Here is a 22396-nt window from a genome sequence, read left to right as displayed (position 1 = left end):
CGAGGGTCGACTGCATTGCATAGTTGCCATATCGAGCACTTTCCGGAAAACATTCTACATTTGGCAAGTTTCTACGAACAGGCAACAACATTGGCACAGAAAGGAGAATATCTGCATCTTCTCAATTCTCCTCTAGTATACCATTGTCATTGTCCACGACCACTTCATCATTCCCACCCATATGTGCAACATCAAGGCCGGGTTTTTCAACAACAAAGAATTGTGTCCCAGCCTCTTCAAATGGGTTATGAGGAACCATTGCAACCACTGCCGTAATTGCCTTCACATCAACAACTCGAAGTGCTGTATCACCCTGAGATGTCGACGACCACAGCGTGTATGATGATGCTTCAAGGAGAGTAGCGTGAGGTTGTGAATAAAGTGAGATAAGGGCAAGTGACTTGGTCTCATCATTGATTGGCATCTGGAAGTAAAATAGAACTTCTGCAAAGCACAAATTATCATCAAGTAGGAGCTGAACACACATATGTACCAGAGAATTAGCTTGAAAAGGTGTGAAGAGGAAGCCTATAACTGACCTTTACATTTTGAGCCATGCGAACATTCCTGAGTGTTTTCTTCTTCTCGTTCCAAGCAGATCGTGCAACTTGGCCATTAGGAAGCTGAAGACGAGCCCATCTGCGAACCAAAGGAGTAGCCATTGCAGCAGAGTCAACTTCCAGTGCATGCATGTCGTGAATGTAAACCCAAAGTGCTACTGCCTTGCATTCACGAAGTGGGCCTGCTGTTCTCTGCCTGGCACGTAAAAGAACATAACCACCACCAAGATCTACTGCACATCTTGGAAGATGATCTTTAAGTGGCTCTAAGTCTGGAATCATGCTCTTGAGTGCATTCACCTGGGCACGACGAAGTCCACGTTGTGATAAATTGGCAAATGGATTTGATGGCTGTCGTATCTCCTGACCAAGATTGCCGATTGTGCGTTCCATGGTCCACTGTGAGGAGCATATTGGAGGACCGAGTCGAACAACTTCCATGCCAAGATAAATGAGGGAGTGGACACATGGCCAAACAAAGTGGAGACGGTCAACTCACCTCTGATAGTAGAGCTGTTCAAATCCAATACAAAACTGAACTAGTGATTTGTGGGCACGCTGTAGGTCCTTGCTCATAATCTTATGCTGATTGATTAGTCGGATGCCACAGACAAGTGTGTAGAAATTCTTCCAGTACTTGTCAGGAAGCACACCATAGAGTAGCCCAGGTCCTAATCCAAAAAGGTAGATGAGAAATTCTCATGCTTTATATCCACTAGAGATTTTCTCCGCAGGATTACGTGGTGGGCGATCAAAAGAGCCAGGAAGGTATGGTGTTGCATTGGCAACTGCTTGACCATGGACTTTCCAGACATCACCCTGGAGGACTGCCCAGTCCCAGGTTGTTCTGCTGTCAGTCCTGTCGCAGTCGAAGATGCCACGCCAGAGTGGAATGAGAAGATCGGGAAGATTGAGTGATGCGAGATGCATGATGTCAGAGCCAAACGACCCAGGAACACCAAATGTGTATCGTGATGAAAAGCCAAGAAATATACTTGGCTTTGTGATTCCAGTCTCAAGACGTCTCTTGCGATATTGAGTCTCACTGGATGAAGCCAGGAGATAGCACAGATTTTCCAAGTATTTCTCTGGGGAACACGATGGAATACTGCTGATATCGACATCTTTGTGGTCACAGCCTTCCACGTCATAGTCCAAAGGCTTGAGCAGTGCCGGATAATAATGTGTACCTCCTGGCTTGTGGCGTCCTTTAGTGTCACAATATAAACGACAAGCTCGTCATCCATGGTGTCCAACAAAGCCATTAAGATACACCATGCCCGGTCCATCAGCTGTAGCAAGGGCGAGGAAAGGGTGAGAAAGGAAGGTGGTGTCGCGCGCAGCATCCCACATACCCAACCCTTCTCGCTGAAGTGCAGCAAGGTGATGGAGCCCTGGGAAGAGGAACGAGCCGACATTTTTGGGTTTATTTGGACCAGAAATGAAACCACCGGTCAAAACATGCCTTCTCTTATAGCGTACATCAGGCGAATGGTTGAAGACCACCCAAATGTAAATCCAGCAGTCTGATGCCTTATTCCTATAAAGCTGCGCTCCATCAAGGGAGAGCATGAGAATGATGTCGTCAGAATTGATACGACCATCCGCAACTGTGCCGAGATAGTCACTGCCATCCAGCAGGTCCTCGTATGATGGCAGAGTGCCATCACTTTGTGCGAGAGTCTCGAGGATCTCCTGGGTCCGCTTCTCATGGTAATTGAGATCTGTTGCACTGGAAGGATTTCGACAAAGTGCTTGCAGTTGTGGGCCAACAGGAATTGTATGAAATTCTTGATGTGCAATTTTCTTCTGCCCACCACTCGCGGCCAGCTGAATAGGGTCATATCGAGGCTCACTGCACTTTGGACAAGTCTCGAGTTCGGAAAATGGGCCAGTATACGCAATACAGCTATTGATACACATATCGTGAATGAGGGAGACAACACCACTGCCTGCGCAACCTGGCGCTTGATTCGGTCATATGAAAGTAGTGTGTCCTCGGGATAGCGTCGCATGATTGCATCGCGAACACTGTTATACGTCTCCTGCGACGAATTGCCAACTGCAAGGAAGAGGTTGAGTGCAAGGTGAAGACCAGGATCGGCGATGTCAACTGTGTTGCGAGGAGGGTGGTGAAGACGTTCAAGAGTGTCTGCATCTAATCGCATTCCCTCATCTTCCAATGATGCACCTTCCAGTGCCCGAATGAACTTCATAGAGAGCTTGGCTTCGGAAAGATGGGCAAGGTCAGTTAGTTCCTCCAAGTCCATGTCCTCTGGAGAAGCAATGTGGATGACATTCGCATGTCCATCGTCGATCGCTGGGAATGATGCAGGACCTCCCCGCACGTCTATATCATCCAATGCGAGACATCCCGGATCCGGGATCTCATCAGGTGGCACTATCTGCATGTCTCCACTTGTGCTCTCCGCAGATCCACATGACCAGCCGGCATCAATAGCACTGTTCTCACTGGGATTCGCGCCCGCGGTCCCGGTTGCAGATGCACTGCCTGCTCTGCTCTCATCCAGGTCCAGGTCCTTCGGATGGCTGCTATCTGTGTTGTCCTCACTGCTTGTGGTCATCTCTGAGATGTCAACTGACCCCCGGCTCATGTCATTGATCTCAACGGAGGCCGGCAGCACACCAAATGTCAACATACAATGTTTCGGAAGGTCAGGGATGCATTTACACACCTCTGGTTCCACTAATTCCCGTCTCCGCTTAGTAGGCTGGCTCTGTTCGCCTGTCATCTGTGACATAGCCCCGCGCTTGTGCAGTGACCCTTCCGTAGATTCATCAGGGTCTACGGACTCCAGGCAGCCAGGCAGCTCGGAAGCAGCCTGTAGAACAAAGCTCTGGAACTCTGTAGAGTGCTGCACCTTGTTGTGACAACGGAAGGTGGAGGGAGAAACAAGCTTGCCGGCACATCTTGTACAATGACAAGGTACTCTTTGCGCAGTAGACATGGCAGACAGATTGGGAGATACAAAGCTTCAATGTATTGGTTCATGTGGTGGACGTACAGCGCCGACACGAAGAGAGACAAGTCGAAGTAACTAAGTCATAGCCGGCAGCCGCCGCAGGTAGCAAGATGCGGAAATCGGGCAGAGTCATGCTACTCGTACAAATTGTAATGTACATAGAGACACACAGAGACTCAGGGAGACACGACGTGCTTGCCGCATGAGCAACATGTACTGCATGTGAAAGTATTCACCCAATCTCTCGACACCTCTCGATTGACCAGAGAGGGTATCTCTCTCCCTCTATTTGTCTCGTAGCGCCTCGTGTCAATTTTGACTGGGCAGGAACTCTTATCCAGCGGAGGCAAAAATGTCTAAGCGCCGAAAGGCTAAATCCAATGTTTTTGTTCGGATTGGATAATGGTTCAGCATTTTTTTGACATCTTTGTCCGGATGGTGGATGAGGGTCCTCCGGAACCACATTTTGTCCGGATGGTGGGATAAGGCTTCAAAGTTCAGTAGTTTTTGTCCAGATAGCAGGATAAGGCTCCAAAAAATCATAATTTTGTCTGCACTATGACACAATGCTGCAAAAATGAACAAACTATGACTCCGCACTAAGATCCTCATTATTAACCTTCACACCCTCAACAACATGTCGAGGAGCACTGCTGCTCCATTGTCGGCAGAAATTAGTATAACAGTGAATGACATGTATGAAACTTGCGGATCCCTGGTGAGATATAGTGCTCAAATGTCGAGCGGGCATTTGCTCTGTGATATCATCAGCCTGAAGAGAAGGCCAAGTTGTGTTGGTGCATTCAATGCTACTGCAGATGCAAAGGAGCTTGTATATGTATCCAACATATCGAGAGTATCGAGAGACTTCAGTACCGAGCAGTGTAACATCGTAGAAGAGCGTACAAGGACTCATTGGAGACCGAATGGCCCGTCTGCACCTGCCAATGCCGCTGTCAGCCGGGCGTCACCCCGACAAGCGCCCTATACTTGGATAAGGGTTAGGGTTGAGCCTCATCGGCATGTCTGGACAAAAAATAAGGCTTAAAGACAAAATTTCGGCCATTTGTCCGGACTAAATAAGGGTTGAGGTCTGATTTTGGGCCCAAATTTGTCCGGATGAGACTAAGGGTTCACAGCCTATTTTCCGAGGTCCTGCTGGCAGGAGGTAGCTGAGCTTCTAAATCTTAGAATCCTGGGTAGCGCTGACTCACATTTCCGTCTGATGACCAAATCCTCTACCAGTTCCTCTCAACCCAAGACTTCTTCCGGGACGTTCGTGGCCGCACTCTGCAGCTCTCGCCATTAGACATAGCGGCCGCATCTAAGATATGCTGATAGGGCTTGCTGGTCAAGAGCACACCGGCAAGTTGCGATCGTCGCGATTCATCGTCTGAGTCCGATGGCGACACAAAAATGCGCATGCGTCGGGTTTGTTATCACTGATCTGTCACGCAGCTGACGTTGTGTGGCGGAGGCTGTGAGCACTTATAGCGTACGTTGATAGATGTTGATGCTCCTGGTGACTTTCTAGAGCAGTCTGAGGGAGGGATACTGACCCGTGCGCATTCTACGATGCAAAGCGAGCAAATGCACGTTTCCAATCTCGGAACGGCTATAGGTGGAGGATCAGTTAAAGGCACCAAGTCGGCTCGAGTCAGAACGCGTTCTGTGGAGAGAGGAATACATAATCGGAAGCATCACCTTGGTCTCCGAATTTTCGCGAGCGTCGAAAGCAGTGGGAACTTCTCGCGGAGCCGGTGGAGTACGTATGACTTCTCCGTGGGTGAATTGCCTATATATAGTACTCGTCCTCGTTCGGAACGGTGTATTCACCTGGTGTCGACCCTCGGTCTTGGTGTCAACGACGTGAGGACATGATGGGGTTGCATTGAGAGCCGTCCGCAGCGATTTCATGGCATCTGGACAGCGACCGGTTGAAGCGGGAAGTGCCTCAACTCGAGGGTGTGCTTCCTCGAGAACGTGTACGAGCACGGCGGATTGCGGTAGGCGCATGGCTTCTCCTCACGGAGCCGATCATTCATGGTTGCGTTTTGTCTTCATTCTTCATCCAACTTGAACGCCATCCACGATAACTGCCACCACTGTACGCAATCTGCCGGCGCTCTTCGCGCACCTTTAAGACGGCTGCTTGGTGGACAAGAAAGACCCGTTGGAGCCCTGCGCAGACGACGCGGGCCTGTCCGGTCGGGGAGAGAGGAGAGGTCGGAGGAGTCGGATGGGAGTTGGTTGGGGAAATGGAGCTCGAGGGACGTGGGGACCGCACTACGGCCTACAGCGCCACCCCCGCGTCTGTCCGCATCTCCGCAGAAGTGTTCCGTTCCGTGAATTTGACGAGGCGATGCGGGGCTGGCTGGGTCGTCGACAGACGAGGGTTGGTGCCCCGCGGACTAGCTGGGCGGCTATGTCTTCGCTAGGGGCGCCGGCGAGATCTCGTGGTCACGCGCCGCCGATTAGGTCTGCGATCGCGAGACCGGTTATATACCGTGCCCCTCTCAGCAGTGTCCATCATCCTGTCCCCCGTCTGCCCACCATGTCCGACAACGACGTACCAGTGCACGAGCCTGTCCCCACACACCCCATTGCCCCCCGCCTCAAGAGCGGCCAGAAAAAACCTCACGTTGGCCCTCATATCCACGCCTACAGGTTATTTTTTTCCCGCATCTTCCAGCCGGAGCTGCCGTGCCTGAACTTTTGATTCGGTAGGGAGCACCATGCGCAGACCGTCGGTCACGAAAGTGACAAGTGGTGGGCGCAGGTGAGCATCATTCACAAATTTTGCATTCGTCTCTGATGATTCCGTGTGCAGATGGCGCGCGAGACATTGCACTGGGACCGGCCATTCCACACCGTCAGAGCCGGCTCCTTCGAGAACGGCGATATCGTTTGGTTCCCAGAGGGCGGCCTGAATGCATCCTACAACTGCGTCGACCGCTGGGCCTTCAAGCATCCGGACAAGGTACGCACCTCTTTTCCGCACTGTCTCCGCTTCTCGCCCCGACTTACACTCCTCGCAGACCGCGATCATCTACGAGGCTGATGAGCCGAACGAGGGCAGCCTTATCACCTACGCGCAGCTGCTCCGTGAGGTCTGTGGCATCGCGAACGTGCTCAAGTCTTTCGGCGTCAAGAAGGGCGACACGGTGTCAGTTTATCTTCCCATGACTTGGCACGCCGTTGCCGCCTTCCTCGCCTGCGCTCGCATTGGCGCCGTCCACTCCGTCGTCTTTGCCGGCTTCTCCGCCGAGTCCCTTCGCGACCGTGTCCAGGACTGCAAGTCCCGCGTGCTCATCACCTCCGACGAGGGCCGCCGCGGCGGTAAGTCTATTGCTACCAAGGTCATTGCGGATGCTGCCGTTAAGGAGTGCCCCGGCGTGGAGCATGTCCTCGTCCTCAAGCGCACCGGGAACGAAGTGCCCTGGACTCCCGGCCGCGACAAGTGGTGGCATGAGGAGATTGCAAAGGTGCCCAGCTACTGCCCACCTGAGATTATGTCCTCCGAAGACCCTCTTTTCATTCTCTACGTGAGTCTTGTGCACCTGGGGTTTTTCTGCGTGGTACTGATATTTTTTGTAGACCTCCGGTTCCACCGGCCGACCCAAAGGTGTCGTGCACACGACCGGCGGGTATCTCCTGTGTGCGGCAATGACCGTAAAGTACGTCTTCGATGTGCACCCCGACGATAAGTTCGCCTGCATGGCCGACGTTGGCTGGATTACCGGGCACACGTAGGTTGCATTCCCTTCCATTCCGGTTTCGCTTGCTTATCGGTTCCCAGGTATATCGTGTACGGCCCGCTAGCGAACGGCGTGACGACGACGGTCTTCGAGTCGACGCCAGTGTACCCGACCCCGTCGCGCTACTGGCAGACGGTCGACAAGCACGGCATCACACAGTTCTATTCGGCGCCTACTGCTATCCGTCTCCTGCGCCGCCTCGGCGACCACCACGTCAAGGAGCATGACCTAAGCACGCTTCGTGTACTTGGTTCCGTCGGCGAACCCATCAACCCCGAAGCGTGGCACTGGTACAACGACCACGTCGGCCGCAGACAGTGCGCAATCGTTGACACGTTCTGGTGCGTCCGTCGGTTTGCGTCGTGGGTTGGGGTAAGCTAATTTTGCGATAGGCAAACGGAGACTGGTTCGATTGTCGTGACTCCATTCCCGGGAGCCATCGAAACGAAGCCCGGCTCTGCGACGGTGCCCTTCTTCGGAATTGAGCCTGCGATCCTTGATCCCATGACTGGCGAGGTATGCGTCGCATGTCTTGGCCCTCGCTTTCTTGAATTGAATGCTCACGTCCTATGTAACACCGCTCGTAGGAAATTAAGGGCGAGAACGTCGAAGGCGTGCTTGTACTGAAGACCCCCTGGCCATCCATCGCACGCACAGTCTATCAGGACCATAAGCGGTACGTTTCCTTTCCCCATCATGCTACGCATGGAGTGAGCGCTGACGCGATCACGTGCAGGTACCTCGAGACGTACATGAAGGTCGGTCCTATTTGATCCTCGTATCTATTCCGAGTTTTCATGACGTGGTGTCCAGCCGTATCCCGGAGTATTCTATACGGGCGACGGCGCATCGCGGGACGAGCATGGGTATATCTGGATTAAGGGCCGGGTGGATGGTGCGTGGGCTCCTCATTCTTCTTCTCTTCTCTTCCTGTTGTTGCTTCTTCCGCGGTCGCCCCTGACTTCTCCGTTCCTCGCTGCGCAGATGTGATCAACGTGTCCGGCCACCGCCTGTCTACTGCAGAAATCGAGTCCGCGCTTATCACCCATAACGGTGTCGCTGAGACTGCGGGTATGTGACCCATATCAGCCCCTGGATGAAATCTGACCTCCATTCTGTTCGTAGTTGTCGGCACTGCGGACGAGCTCACCGGCCAGGCTGTGCACGCGTTCGTCACCCTGAAGCCGTACGTCTCTCGTCAAGGTCTTCGTCGACGGATTGAGTACTGACGCACCTTGCAGGGAGTTCGCGTACGACCCGAACGATGAAGCGGGACTCTTGAAGGAGCTTGTTTTGCAAGTGCGCAAAGTGATCGGTCCCTTCGCGGCACCGAAGAGGGTGTACATCGTCCCCGATCTCCCCAAGACTCGCTCGGGCAAGGTGCGTTTCGTTACCCTTCCCTCTGACCTGGTGTCCGTTGACTGATGTGCCGTCTCGTACCCGGCGCTCTCCAGATCATGCGCCGCATAATGCGCAAGATCGTCGCGGGCGAAGGCGATCAACTCGGGGATCTCAGCACGCTGGCGGAGCCGGGTGTTGTCGAGATTATCAAGCAGAAGGTCGCCGGGAAGTGAGCGCACTGGCTGTGTGAGATGGCCGTTGATGCAGATTTATTGTGTCAGGGTATGATCTATGCCACCCATGTGCGGCGCGATGATTGAATTATGGTATTGGCTGATCATGGGTTGGATGGGTCCGAGGCGTCTGTTTATTGTACGTTGTTTGACTGTTGTGATACCAGAAGAGTATATATTGTGTATCATGTCGTGTTGCGAGTATCGACCTTGAGTGTCCCATATGAACTAATCAGAGTCGGTTGTGCTCGGGTGTTACCGGAAGTTCCTTGCAGACATCGGGAATTGGGACAATTGCGCGTTGTGACGAGAAACGGCTTGCCCGTATTTTTCTAGGAGTTTCAACAGAAGCTAAAACAAGAGTAACTAGACTCACCCAAAGAAGCGCTTTCTATGACTGAAGCTCCTGAGTAATCTTTATCAATATTGTTAGGACTGCATGCTCCCGACTACATAGATCAGATGGAAGTGGAGGTAAAAGATGCGTGGGGACATTCGAACAAGAGTGACAGCTTTATATACACGTCGCCCCCCCCAACCGATCTGAGATCCAAAGAGCATCGGGCTCTGATTCGTTCGTTTGGTACAGTAGGTGACGATGGGGAAGAGGAGATGACGTACCAGTGAGAAGTGGGAAAGACAAAAAGGGAAGGTGACTTTCCCAGTATGGCAATTCGTCACCGGCGTCTTTTCGCGGCGGAGAGAGCTTCGCATTCAGGTTAAATTAACGCAGAGCCTTTAAATTTGACACCCATATACTTGAGGACGTCTGTTTCCGTGAGGCTAATGCATAGATCCCTGCACCGTCAGACACAATATGTGTAACTCTACCACATCTGCATCAGCAGGTGAGTTGATACGAAAGTGCTCTGCGCCACGTGTACAAACAAGATTAGTACTCAGTGTACGGTAGAGTCCAATGACGGATAGTGAGCTGGGTACTGTGATATGGGAGAAACATGCAGGAACCTGAAGACCAGCACTGTGTAATCCATGCAGCCATACTACAGTGTTGGGAGCACCCGCTCACGCATCGTTGCCATCTCCAATGTACGTCCATCTCGAAATCGGGACAGGGCCCGTCGCTGCAGAACGGATGAACACAAAGAACGAGAGACCAAGCCAGCCGACTCACAAGGCTCGTAAATATCGACGCGATATGCGATCATATACCACTCCTCCCGACGCATGCGCTCCACGCGCACGCGGCTCATCCGCCAGCGGATCGTCGCTCTCCAATCGACGCTCTCGAGTGACGTCAGCACGAACATGCTGCCCGGGGCCGGGTCCGCACGTCCCTCAAATATCGCAGGAATCGAGCTCACGAGCGAAGCGGCCCGTGACGCGGGCCCACGGAAGAACAACAGGTTGATGACGGGATCAAACGGGCTCGTGTATGCCCATGGCGGGCGAGCGATGACGGGTGGCTCCGCCTCAGCCTCAAATAGCACTATGTCTTCGAGCGGCGGGAGCGGCGTGGCTTGAGTGGGGAGCGTGATGGGGAACGGGAGCCCCGCCTGCACTGTCGCGAGCAAGGTCTCGAGCTCGACGAGCCAGGGATCGAGCCGGAGGCGACGGCGTGACACACGCCGGTGGGCGTCCGCGAGCGGGATAGGGTAGAAATCGCGATATGGGACGAGATCCGTGGCGATGCCGCCCGAGAGGATTCCCTTGAGGAATTCGGAGAGCCAGTGCGCGGGGAAGCCTACACGGTGGAGGTGGATGAGAAGCCCGACGAAGGCCGCTAGGTTGTGCGGCAGGCGGATCTTGTACGGTGCAGGTTTGCTCTTGCCGGGTACGACCGTGTACAGGAGTACACGGGTGAGCCATGTCGTAAGCTCCTCACGGGATGCCAGCTCGGAGAGCGGGCGAGGAAGCGGTTGACTGCCCAGTGACAGTACCGCCATCACAGCCTCTTTACAAATTACTTTGCAGCCCAGGTACCGTGGTAAATCAGCAAACGTAAGAAGTGTGTAACTGCAAAAACACTGTTCTATGAGAATGCAAGATCACATAGTGCGATGGACGCACGTGTAACAAAACTCCTCATCGCCATTCCAAGAGCCCGTATTGAGCAAGCAATTGGTCGCAGCCGCGGATTCCGCCTCGCAACGCAGGCTAGGAACAATGAATGCTGTCATATTCATCACGCCATGCGTATAATCCCTGCACTGAACGTTGAATAAAAAACACATAGCACCGATGACCGAAGCCACTTACTGTACATTGCTGAGCCACATACGCGTGTACAATCTTGGGAAGGAGTCCGGGCGCGTGTGATCAACCTTCAACGTCATCTTTGCCAGCTCTTCTGTAATGCCGCCCACCAAAAACTCCAAAGTGATGTGTCTCGTCAAAGCTTTGATAGCCTCTGCAACAGCGCCAAAGAACGTGGAGGAGGTCTGGAATGTGCGCGCATCGTTTTCTCCCTGGGTAGCCTTGGCGTCGAGCTGGAGACGCTTATTGAAAAGGTGGAACATCTCGATAGGCCCAAACGGATCCATGTCTAGACTTGGGTATCCAGTGGGGCACCACGCAGTGTTCTCAGTGAAGTCATTGTCCTTGCAGGGTACGTCAGTATATCCGGTAGAGATATATGTCGGAATGATCTCACAAAGAGCGTGATGTTTACTTCCCAATCGTTCTTGATGTGGTTCGTGAGCTGCATATGCGCGATATCAGAGCCGTGCGCCCAAGAACGGTGAGCATAACTACAAGCCTTTTTCTTTGCAGCTTGCGACTGCTTAGAGCCAGCCTTCGCAAGACGAAATGCTTCGTCGAACCCAGCATGGCGCTTGCGCAGCTCGGATGGAGGGAAGAACACCTTCGTCCTCTTGTACCACTTCTGCTCTCCAGTGAGCTTCTTCGACTGGTCCTCGAATCCATCCATCATGACGTCCACAAGTTTCTCATGGTGGTCCTTCACGAACTTGCGAGCCTCCGCGGCGGTCACGTTTCGCGGGAGGAACGGCGCGTTCATCAGTTCCTTGTCAGGCATATTGTTCAAGAAGCTCGAGATGACAGCGCGTTGGCCTTCGCTCTTGTTTGTGACCATGTCTTTAAATGTTGAGCCCATCCCGGGCGCGGACAATAGTTCGGCGCTGCTCTCCCCTGGTACGACATAGTCATGAGCTTCCAGAATGCCTGTCGTCGTTTTGTTGATAGGTAGTGCCCAGTAGTCGAGAATGGTTAGTATGCCTGGGATCGAATCCTTGACCACGTATATCCAGGGCGGTAGACGAGGAGGCGCCTCAGAGAGTCGGCTTCGCAGATCTCGTACCACTTGTTTCAATCTACGAACGAGAGGTCAGCAGGTAGCAAGGAAGGACAGACCGACCAACCGCTCCAAGCAATAGCGCGGCATAACGACACCAGCAAACGTATACATGAGAGTCGCACGAATCTCTGTCTGAGCAGTGGAATCAGTGCATTCCATAAGCTCGTTCACGAGCATGAAGATGCACAAGTCGCGGGCGAGCATGGCAGGATGGATGTCCAGCAACGTCATGTGGACGTGGAGCTTGGAGCGCTTTGGTTTGTTCAGCTTCTGGAAAGCATGGTGCAACCCGATGAGGCTACCATGGATATGGCGCGCTGTAAAAAGACAAGAATTGATACAATGGGACTTCCAATCAGAAGGAACGCGTACCATCGCCTACCCCTCCAAAGAAGAACGCAAGATTGGAGAGACGGTCAGAAGACAGGTCACTGAGCTTCAAGGGGTAACGATCGTGAGGGCCCCAGCCCTCCAAGATACTCATTACATCGTCCTGACCGATCTTTGATGAAAGAATAGATTGAGATATGCGTAGAATCTCGTGTAAGAGTTTGCGCCTACAGAGTAGAACTCCAATGTAGGGTCCCTAGGAGAAGAACGTCAAAGAGACTCCTGAATTAGATGTAAAGGGAGAACATACATTGTCTTCGTATAAATTGAGAAATGAGAAAACTTACTGAGAGATCTATGTGCTGCTACATCGTGTCCAGCAATGTCGGGCTCCATTTGTCTCCAGTCCTTCCAGACGCGAACAACTTCTTCAGATGCAGCGGCGTTAGAACTCGTGGAAGGTTGCTCGAGAGCTGTCTCTTCTACGTCCTTTGTATCAGTTACATGCTCCTCCAGAACTCCTTGAGAGATGGCGCCACTACGGAAGCCGTTGCACAAAGCCTTGGCGAGACGAATGGACAACCGCAGAATGAGGTCCGGTTTGGAGTCGGAACGGGAACGCAGGAGCCTCCATGAACGCAGGATAGCATTCATCGAGCCCAAGTAGTCTCCCATTTCATACAGAGCGGCGCTCAGGTTAGAGGGGTAGACAGGATCGCTTCGGTCCAATTTTTCCGCCTGCATGAAAACTGATGAGAGCGCTTGAAACAGGGTAATGGGTTTGTGTCCGACCTTTGCGTATAGCTTCGCAGCTCTTCAAGCAAAATTAGCCCAAGACGGGTGGGAATAAAATTCACGAACTCTGCCATGCTGCCAGCCTTGAAGGCGACATTGCCCTTGTCTTTGTAACCCGCTGCGCTCCCCTCCATTTCACACTATGCTAGTCTTGTTTCAAGTTGAAGCAGAGGAAGGATAAGCAGTTGAGGTAAAACGTCAAGTCGTTGAAGCTCGCGGTTCTAGAAGCCAGGTGACAGTATCGACGCGTCCGTGTACGCGTTGTTTGGCGTTGTGTAAACGTCAAAATCACAAAATTCATTCAAAACTCGGTTATTGCACACGCTCTATTACCTCTCGATATGACAATTGCGTATCAAAGTAATGTGTTGTGTGCTGTTACTGAACATACAATGCGTTGAATGCATGCGAGTGCGTGGCGTACTTGACAGGTATGTACGTAGCCAGCGAAGAGTGTCGGACAGTTCCTCACGCCAGAACTCCTCTGAATTTCTATCACGCCGTACGTACGCATCTGCTTTCTTTTTCTCGTCTTTGCCTAGTAGAAAAAAACGTCTATGGTCGATCCGAACAAAAATCCACAGTGAGCTCGTGCTGGTCTTGGCTTTAAGATTCTTATTCACCCACAGTCAGGTCACGACAAATTGAACGTCGTTCAGGTGCATAATCTGTCCTGCAAAAACCAAGTGACCGTGTACAACTTGATTAGATGCTCGGACAGCATCCCATCTAGTTATATAAAGCCATGCGGGTCTTGCGTAGCGACAAAGAATTCCTATAGCCTCGAGCAAAATCCACCGTCCACTGCATCGATAAGTTCAGTTTGTCCTTCAAATTCCATCGATGCAGAATCATATGTTCAGCGCTTTGCCGGATGGTTATCCACTCACCGGCAAATCCGGCCCGTTGTCGCCGGCCCGCCTCGACGTCGTCATTGCTCTTCGTCTGAGCCTGCAGGCACACCAATCTGATCTCTCCACAGACCGCCCCGCCCGCTTGACAAGAGACTTCCCGGGCGCTGCAGTGACCATGGCCTCCCCATCCGACCCCGCGACACGCAACATCGTCATCATCGGCGGAGGCATCATCGGCTGCACCACCGCTTTTTACCTCGTGTCGCACCCGCTCTTCGCGGCGGAGTCCACCCGAATAACGCTACTCGAGGCCTCCGAGCATGGCGTCGCACAGGGCGCCTCGGGAAAGGCAGGGGGTCTCGTCGCGAAATGGGCGTACCCGAAGGAATTAGTGAACGTCTCCTTCCCGGAACACGTCCGGCTCGCGCAGGAATACAACGGGGCCGAGCGATGGGGCTGGCGGTTCGTGGGCTGCGGCAGCTGGGAGGGGCGCGGTGAGGCCGTCAGCGATGACGCCGGGACCGGCGTGGGCGCAGGGGGAAAACGCAAGAGCCTGGAGAAGACCGTCGGCTTGGATGCGGACTGGAGCCAAAAGAAGCGGGAGGCGACGGGCCTCCCGGACGACCTCTTGTGGGTAAAGGCCGAGCTGACGGAGGCGTACTCGCCCATGGCACCCGCCAAAGCGACCGCCCAGGTCCACCCGTACCTTTTCACGACAAGCATGCTCGAGCTTGCCAAGCAGAGGGGGGTCGAGTATATTTCCGGGAAAGCGACCGCAATAAATGTCGACAAGTCCACGGGGCGCGTCTCCGGTGTCACCTACACGGATTCGGCATTAGCGAACCAGACGATACCTGCGACGCACGTCGTGCTAGCCGCGGGCGCGTGGTCTCCAAAAATTCTCCCGGCCCTCCCCATCGTCGGCACCCGCGCACACAGCATCGCGATCCGTCCCCAGTCGTCGGTGACGATCTCCCCGTACGTGCTCTTCACGGAAATCCAGTTCCGGTCCTCTGCTCGAGGCAGGCTGCAGCAGGTCAGCCCAGAAATCTACGCACGGCCAGACAACGAGGTCTACTGCTGCGGCCCAGGGGACGATTCCGCCATACCAGACACGGTAGACGACGTGCAGGTAGACCAGAACGCGTGCGAGAGCATCCGCGAGCACGTCGCCAGTATCTCGAACGAGCTCAGGGAAGGCACGGTGGATAAACGCCAAGCCTGCTTCCTGCCCATCGTGGGCTCTGGCGGGGGGCCTATCGTCGGCGAGGCTACGGGAATCGCGAAGGGGCTGATCATCGCCACCGGGCACACCTGCTGGGTACGTGTCGGCTCTTCGTCGCGTCCAGATATATTGACGGTGCTGGCTTGCGTGCTAGGGCATATCCAACGCGCCGGGGACGGCGAAGGCTCTCACGGAGCTGATCATGGAGGGAAAAATTAGCTGTGCGAATTTAGCGAAGCTGCAGCCTGGCGTGTATATTTGACTGTGGGCTTCATGGACCCCAATGCTTACTTAGAATATTATGCATACGGACAGACTGGATGTACCCACCTCGTATTCCGAATTTAAGGAGCGGATTTATGGTGGTGGTGAGAGAACGGGAAAAACGGCGGCGCCGTGGAAGTTGAACGCACCTTAGATTCGGACTCTTTTGAACGTCGTCTACCTAACACGCGCCGCGCGAGCCATTGGGTCCCTCCTGCCCCCTTCTCCCAGCGCGGCCTTAGCGCCGTTGGCAGATGTAAAATTCCACAACGTTGTTTCCCTTGATCCTATCGCTATCCACGACATGAGGCTCTAAAACATAACAACCGTTGAGATCAATGGCATGAGGCTCATCGTCATCTACTACGGCCGTCCCCAGCGTAGTTGTGTGGCTGCAACTACATAATCGCTGGATGATTGTGACCAATCGTTGACATGAAATTCGAGGCAAGTATTTGTAGCACAGAAAGTCAGGATCGCCTGGAAATCACGATATGCACAGGGTATGTATTGCATTAGAGGGATGGTATACCAGCTAGCTATGTCGAATCATCGCGCACTACATGGGGGTTACAACTAAGCGGAAACGCTGCGAGAGACTAGAGTAGATAACACGAGCTCAGTGCGTAGAATAGGTGAGATGTCGTAAGTCCTCGTCATACCACAACGTACTTTTTACGTGCTCAGCTCACATCCGAGTCCGGCTCCGAATCGACGTTGCCAACGTCCGGCGGCACGACACGGCGACGCGCGCGTATCCTCCGCGCCTCCGCAGTAACGTTCCACGCGGTGTGCACCATGTCGACGACGGCCGCGTCCGTCGGCGCGAGCGCGAGGACGTTGCGCCATAGTCCCTGGTTGTGCGCAACGTACTGCAGCATCTCCTCGTCCGAGCACAGGTGCGCCATCGCTTCCGCCATCGCCGCGGCCGCCGGGAACTCTTCGATCACCGGCGTCGGCAGGAGGAACGTCGCGAGGAGCCCGGTCGGCGTGCGCGGCGCGCGGCGCGGGTGTGGGCTTGCGCTCCTCCGCCTGCTCGAGCCGCGCCGCGCACCTGGCTGTGGGACCAGGTGGAGGCCCAGGCCGAACAGCAGCAGGAGCGGGATGGAGGGCGGATGCGGCGCGCGGAGGGGGATCGCGGGCAGGGTGACGAATTGCGAGCGCGACGCGGCGTCCCATTCCGGGACGGGGAGCGTCGACCCGGGAACACAGAGCTCGGCGGAGGTCTGTCCGATGTCGTTCTCGAATTTGCGGGAGAACTGGTCGGCGTTGATCGGCAGCGCGGGTGCGGTGGTAGGGGACGAGCTGTCGCTCGAGGGCTGTGGAGTCTCGCTTCCGAGCACTACGAGGGCGTGTGTGGGCATATGTGCGTCTTGGAGAACCTGCATGTCAACCGTCGGGGGGACGGTGCCATCTGGCTCCAATTGAACGGTCGTCTTTTCGACGTTGTATTCGTGACATAGCACTCTGCGAAGGGGGGACGCAGTCAGGAAGGGAAATTTCTAGGCATGTGACAGGAAAACAGATAAACGACGTACTCATGAGGATCATCGAACGGTTGTTTGAGTACTACGGGATATACAGAGGAAGAGAGTGGTGGTTCGTGCAATTCTGGAGGCTGTAATAAAGAGCGACTCGGGCTGGCTGGATCCGGGGGAGACGACGGGGAGAGGGGAAGAAACGGTGAGCGTGGCGACCTTTGTCGCGGTGAAGCTTGCATAGGCACTCCCCTATGCATGGAGGGGACATACAGTAGATCACGATCAGAGCTAGTCCCCAGGGGAAGAGTTGGCCCCAAATATTCGTCACGCACCTCGTGTTAACCGGAGAAATTTGCGGGATACTCCCTTAGATTAAAGTATGAGTACAGCGGGGCGTTTGGAGGACGGAGAGCGACTTGGAACGCGACTGCAAGGGGGAGATATCTGTACTTTTTGGCCCCCCCACAGACGGTGTTCTAGCGTATGCACGCTGGAGAGGTCGATTTATGTGTTTGACAACCCGACCTTTTCGACATCCGTCAAATCGGGGCCGGATCTCCATACATAGCGGCCACGAGGCTGATCCACCTACATGGCCGGGTACAAAATCACACCGCACATCAGCGAGAAATATCCCGCCCTATCACAGCAGATCCGTGTCATGGACGAGGCGGTCCTGCGTCTCATGGATGCCAGAAGAGGGGAAAGGGAAGACAGGTTAGTTTCACAGTTCGCCGTCGAAGTGCAGCGTATTTCCATTTTGAACGGGGAGCTCGTCGCGCGAGGTCGTTCTCCTTGACGACGCTGTCATTTAGCAGAAGGAAACCCAGAGTTACGTTACAGCACGGCGCGCGGTTCTGCAGAGGCTTCCTGGTCTTCGCGCTGCGCACTGCCCACACTAGTCCACAGAAAGATATGACCTTCCTAAATCATAGCCGATCATGCCCACTGGATGCTGGTATCGTCTGCTGTTCCAATGTCGACCCCCACTTACCTATGTAGGGCTCACGGAAGATCCCATGAACGTCTACAGTAGGCTATTCGCACTCGCGAGTCGCTTACAAGTCTACGGCAGAGTGCGCCAGGCGGCAAAAGGCCCGGACTCGAACCTGAGCCGGCGCCGTGAACGGACCCAATAGACCTGACAGACAAGTTCGCCGGCATTAACTCAGATTCTCCGTCGGTCCTAGGACAGAAATGCAGGTTCCTGACAGAGGACACCCCGGGGAACTGCGCATACGAATCTGCGCCGGTTCTGATCGAAGATCCCTGCAAAGGGGGAAGGTACGTACCTACCTGCCTAGCTAATGTAGTGGCTTCGGACGCCGTTGATCGAAGAACGAGGTCTCCGGAATATTAATCTGTCTGTGGGTCCGCCGCTCGCGAGAGACCAGCCGCTGAGTTGCCCGTCTGCCTTCTTCTTCAGATTAGGACACGCCGCAGCGGCGCACTGGCAGATGCGACCTTGCATGCCGATACCTTGCCGCATCACCAAATCCCGTCATGAGGACTGATGACACGACAAGCATGGCGCGCGAAAGGCAGACAATTGAAGGGAACGAAACATATGCGATTGCTATTCTCGTACTTCGTCATCCTGGTGCCTGCTTTCTCCCTCAGATTGGACACACCGCAGCGGCGCACTAGCAGACACGAGGACCCTGCGTGCCGACACTCTCCCGCATCACTGAGTACAGCTCCTGATGACACAATCAGCATAGCGCGCGAAGGGCAGACAAAAGACGAGATGAACGTGTGATTGTAACAACATACGAATCTCGTTCTTCATCATAGTACTGTTGCAGACCACTCTGCTTCAACCTTCGTGCTCTGCATATCCCCGTACATGTCGGACTTTACTATGCCATCCATGTTCGGTGCGTATCCATTCCGGAAAGACAACTTGCAGCACTATCTCAGTATCGATTCATGCGAGGAAGCACGTAATCGAAGAGGCTGGAAGGCATGGATTGATTGTAATGTACTAATATTGTACTCTGTCATAATGCTGCATAAAACATACACTAATAGGTGTCGTGCTCGACAAGTCCAAATCCAAGGGTTTCAAAGCGGATATCATATAATTCAACAATAAACAGCCTAGAGCTGGGCGCGAAGCGCAGGAGCGACTGTAGGCGCAGGCGCAGGCACGGGGACAGGAACGGGGTTGGGGGGAAGCACGCCGGAGCTGAGGACGATCGCCTGCAGGATGATCTCCCACGCGAGGTCGATCGCCTGCCAGAGCCGCGAGTCGAGCACCTGGAGCGCGCACGCGTTGCGCCAGACCCCGTTCACGCGCATCGCGGAGCGCATCAGGGCGTGCATCGTGAAGTCCTTCGCTAGGAGACGCGCGTACTGCCGCTTGGCGTCGCTGCCGGGTGTGAGCTCCTCGACGGGCGGCGGCGCGCAGGGCATGAGCGCGGCGAGGAGGCGGGTGTGGCTCTTCGAGTAGAGGTAGGCGGAGATCACGGGGAACATGTCGGCGTCTGGAACGCCGAGCGGGACTACAGGGATGGTGATGGTGGAGCCGGGGCGCTCGGGGCAGGCTGGCATCGAGGGCGGGAGGACAGGGAAAGATGGGCAGTTCGCGGCGAAGATGATCTGGTGGATGGGGTACAGGGTGATGTGCTTTGCCTGCTGGTCACGCCGCATGTCGTGGATAGCCAGCATGTGCGTCGGCATGTCCGGAGAGAGCTCGTTGACGGTGATTTCGATCTCTTTGGGGAGCTCCTTAGTGTTGCGGAGGTCGGCAGCGATGCCTCTGAGCACCCGGGCCATCCTGCAGAACGTGAGAAGTCAGCAACCAGAGACTGGAAACTAAGCATGCCAGCGACGTACCGAGCACCCACAGCCTCCAAATTGTCGCGAATGTACTGCATCGGAGCCTCCCCCAGGTCCGGATCAATCGCAGTCATCGCCTCTCTGGACACCTCGTGGAAGGTAGGGCGGCCAAGGCGGCTGGGGAGTCTGAGCGTCGTAGGAGGGTGGTCCTGCGCGTTCGTAGTGTCGGAGGCGACGATGGGAATGCGCATCGTGACCTTGGGTTCAAGGCGTCGGCGCATGGCATGCTCTCGCGCCTCCTTGGAGAGGGTTACTCCAGAAGTGACTCTGGTGCGGCGACGGCGGCCAACCTCACGCAGGGTGGTATGAGTCGAGTGTTTCGAAGACAACTTCTGGGAGGAGAGTTGTCTGGCGGGAGGGTGGTTCTCGATGTTGGAGGACTTGCGGACGTAGAGACCCATGTTGTCGAGGAGAGATAGGAGAGTTGGAGAGGACTGGGAATGCAGAGGAGTGCAGGAGAGTGTAAAGCCGAAGTGAGGGAGACTTGAGCTGGTGGCAAAGACCGGGTGGGTAGCGATCTTATATGCTGGGACATGATCGTGACTGGGCCAATCGTGACGTGAGGCCGTCGCTTAGAGGCGATTGCTTTTCGTCCAGATTAGGGAATTCCGTTTGGTAGGCGTGTATTTGGCACCGTAGGCGTCGCTTTGGTGTCCTGCACAGAATGGAAATCCTGTGTGAGCCTCTGTGGGTCCGCAAACAATCCGCAAGCACGGGACCCTCGCGACTGCCGCGTGCATTGAACGCTTTGATTGTTGGCCTGCCGCTTTGCCTGTCCAGCTTGTCCCGTCTCCATTGTGGGCTCCGCTTGGTTCTCGTGACTCGACGAGGGATGGTCTAAAGCTCAGAATAATAGAAACATGAGTTCAGCAGCAAGCAACGCAAGACAAGGCCATGCGCGTTCAACTGCCAGGACAGAGTGTGGCAACTCTCGGTATTCGACTTACCTACACCACACTCTGTCCCAGTAAGCGTGCAAGAGACAGTACCTACCTTACCCCTACCTTGAACATGGTTAGTCTCTCTGGCATCTTGCTTATGCATCTCTTCTCAGTTCTGTGGAGCCTTCGCATTGTCGGGATGAGAATTTAGTCGTCGCCACACCCAGTCCGGCGGAGACAATGGTTGCGAAGGCTCGTAAGTTTTCCACAATGCTTTCAACTGGTTGTCCTTTGTGCATTGACAGAATGGCCACTTGCAAAGCATCGGCCAGTTGCTTGAGATCTCGTCTAGACTGTTTGGATGGACCGCAGTTTGACACGGGATCATTGCAGCGCGGAAGCTTTCCAGCCTTATTCAAAGAGGCAATCTCATCTCGAGATTCCAACATGAATAAGAATTGCGACAGTGGCTCGAAATGGCGACCGCTTTGTTGCATCGGAGCCCCGATGACGCCGGTGAATGGTATTGTTCTCCTGCGGGTTAAAGGTGCGACCTCGATCCTTGGGCAGTACCCCAAGCCTGATTCTTTGTCCCTCCACGGTCTCTCTATGCTTCAATGCATTCCCGTTCGTCAATGTGCCTACGGCGATCCATGACCTTCGGCGTTTCGTATCCTCGAGGTTGGGCGCTTGCTCCGCGTGGCACAAAGTGTCACGTGGCCAGGCGTGACACTTTGTGACGCGGCGCGGCGCTTGCGCTTTGATTCGGTCTGTGGCTATTGACGGTCGCGGAGATGATACGAAGGCGTACCTGTGCATGAAAAAGCCACTAGTAGTGAGTCCTGTAACACTTGAGTGTTGCGCTTTTGACGTGCCAAGGCCAAGTCGCGTTTGACAGACGCTGTTCTTTGCACATTAGCATCGGACATAGAGGGGAAGCACGCACCTATTGCTATGCATGCTCCTGACGCGTCCGACCATAGTTGAAGGTTTCCTTGCTGTTCTTCTGATGTTCAGTTCCACTGGTGAGTTGAACTATGTTTCTTTTACGTCTGAAGCTAATTGTGCGTCAGAACTCCGCATACAGCGGAAAGCAAACCTAGATGCGCGGCGTATAGCTCTGCGACCTTCGCGGTTTGCACCAGGCGTAGATCGATGATCAGCATTGACCATTGACCTCGTTTAAGTTTGAGGTTGCCGGTATCCACGTCTTCTACTTTGCTTTCCTGCGGTCCACGTCACGTCGTCCTCCTGGGCGCGCCGAGGCCATATGCTTCTTCAACGGAAATCCCGCATACGATAACGAGGACTTGAGAACGTTCGGCGTTTTCAGACCTTCAGTTGCTCGCTCGGCGATATCGCATGCAGCAGCCACGCCAGGGCCCGTCAGTCAACGAAGTTGGGCGACGGACGCTTGCATGGCTCTGCAGCGCAATATCGTGTGTTTCCCCGGGTTTTTCTTGGGTCGGTGCGTTGTGGGACTTCTGCTTTCGTAATTGCGTGTTTGTTCGGTGTTGCTGGGACATCGTACTTGCTGCGCCGGACTTGCACGAGCCAGAAGTACGAAGATCG

The 22396-nt window shown here is 54.3% G+C and overlaps 7 protein-coding genes across 7 annotated transcripts; 3 read left to right on the top strand and 4 right to left on the bottom strand.

The window, feature by feature from the left end:
* Positions 1 to 121: 121 nt before the first annotated feature.
* SCP_1702260 (hypothetical protein) lies at positions 122 to 3529 on the bottom strand (the record flags this gene model as incomplete). The annotated part of the gene is made up of 5 exons (XM_027765012.1): positions 122 to 475; positions 540 to 639; positions 1060 to 1231; positions 1916 to 2369; positions 2417 to 3529. 5 exons carry the CDS (start codon positions 3527 to 3529, stop codon positions 122 to 124), a joined length of 2193 nt encoding a protein of 730 aa, XP_027620813.1.
* Positions 3530 to 6098: 2569 nt separating this feature from the next.
* Positions 6099 to 8876, top strand: SCP_1702250 (Acetyl-coenzyme A synthetase; the record flags this gene model as incomplete). Its single annotated transcript, XM_027765011.1, has 14 exons — positions 6099 to 6211; positions 6272 to 6323; positions 6375 to 6524; positions 6583 to 7089; positions 7142 to 7293; positions 7344 to 7643; positions 7695 to 7818; positions 7890 to 7978; positions 8039 to 8060; positions 8116 to 8197; positions 8287 to 8373; positions 8428 to 8488; positions 8544 to 8682; positions 8757 to 8876. The coding sequence occupies 14 exons, from the start codon at positions 6099 to 6101 to the stop codon at positions 8874 to 8876; spliced, it is 1998 nt and encodes a 665-aa protein (XP_027620812.1).
* A 1026-nt stretch (positions 8877 to 9902) lies between these two features.
* Positions 9903 to 13412, bottom strand: SCP_1702240 (hypothetical protein; the record flags this gene model as incomplete). Its single annotated transcript, XM_027765010.1, has 12 exons — positions 9903 to 9961; positions 10012 to 10853; positions 10908 to 11042; positions 11097 to 11437; positions 11491 to 11538; positions 11596 to 12169; positions 12218 to 12470; positions 12526 to 12655; positions 12715 to 12739; positions 12794 to 13221; positions 13276 to 13297; positions 13345 to 13412. The coding sequence occupies 12 exons, from the start codon at positions 13410 to 13412 to the stop codon at positions 9903 to 9905; spliced, it is 2925 nt and encodes a 974-aa protein (XP_027620811.1).
* Positions 13413 to 14121: 709 nt separating this feature from the next.
* Positions 14122 to 15619, top strand: SCP_1702230 (Putative oxidoreductase; the record flags this gene model as incomplete). Its single annotated transcript, XM_027765009.1, has 2 exons — positions 14122 to 15453; positions 15512 to 15619. 2 exons carry the CDS (start codon positions 14122 to 14124, stop codon positions 15617 to 15619), a joined length of 1440 nt encoding a protein of 479 aa, XP_027620810.1.
* Positions 15620 to 16304: 685 nt separating this feature from the next.
* On the bottom strand, positions 16305 to 17341 carry SCP_1702220 (hypothetical protein; the record flags this gene model as incomplete). The annotated part of the gene is made up of 2 exons (XM_027765008.1): positions 16305 to 17088; positions 17160 to 17341. 2 exons carry the CDS (start codon positions 17339 to 17341, stop codon positions 16305 to 16307), a joined length of 966 nt encoding a protein of 321 aa, XP_027620809.1.
* A 353-nt stretch (positions 17342 to 17694) lies between these two features.
* Positions 17695 to 17901, top strand: SCP_1702210 (hypothetical protein; the record flags this gene model as incomplete). Its single annotated transcript, XM_027765007.1, has 1 exon — positions 17695 to 17901. One exon carries the CDS (start codon positions 17695 to 17697, stop codon positions 17899 to 17901), a length of 207 nt encoding a protein of 68 aa, XP_027620808.1.
* A 1301-nt stretch (positions 17902 to 19202) lies between these two features.
* On the bottom strand, positions 19203 to 20344 carry SCP_1702200 (hypothetical protein; the record flags this gene model as incomplete). Its single annotated transcript, XM_027765006.1, has 2 exons — positions 19203 to 19881; positions 19941 to 20344. 2 exons carry the CDS (start codon positions 20342 to 20344, stop codon positions 19203 to 19205), a joined length of 1083 nt encoding a protein of 360 aa, XP_027620807.1.
* Positions 20345 to 22396: the final 2052 nt, after the last annotated feature.

The sequence above is a fragment of the Sparassis crispa genome (genome assembly GCF_003851025.1).
Source record: "Sparassis crispa DNA, contig_000016F, whole genome shotgun sequence".
Taxonomy (NCBI): domain Eukaryota; kingdom Fungi; phylum Basidiomycota; class Agaricomycetes; order Polyporales; family Sparassidaceae; genus Sparassis; species Sparassis crispa.
The sequence above is the reverse complement of the archived record's forward strand: the minus strand, read 5'-3'. Positions and strand labels throughout refer to the sequence as shown.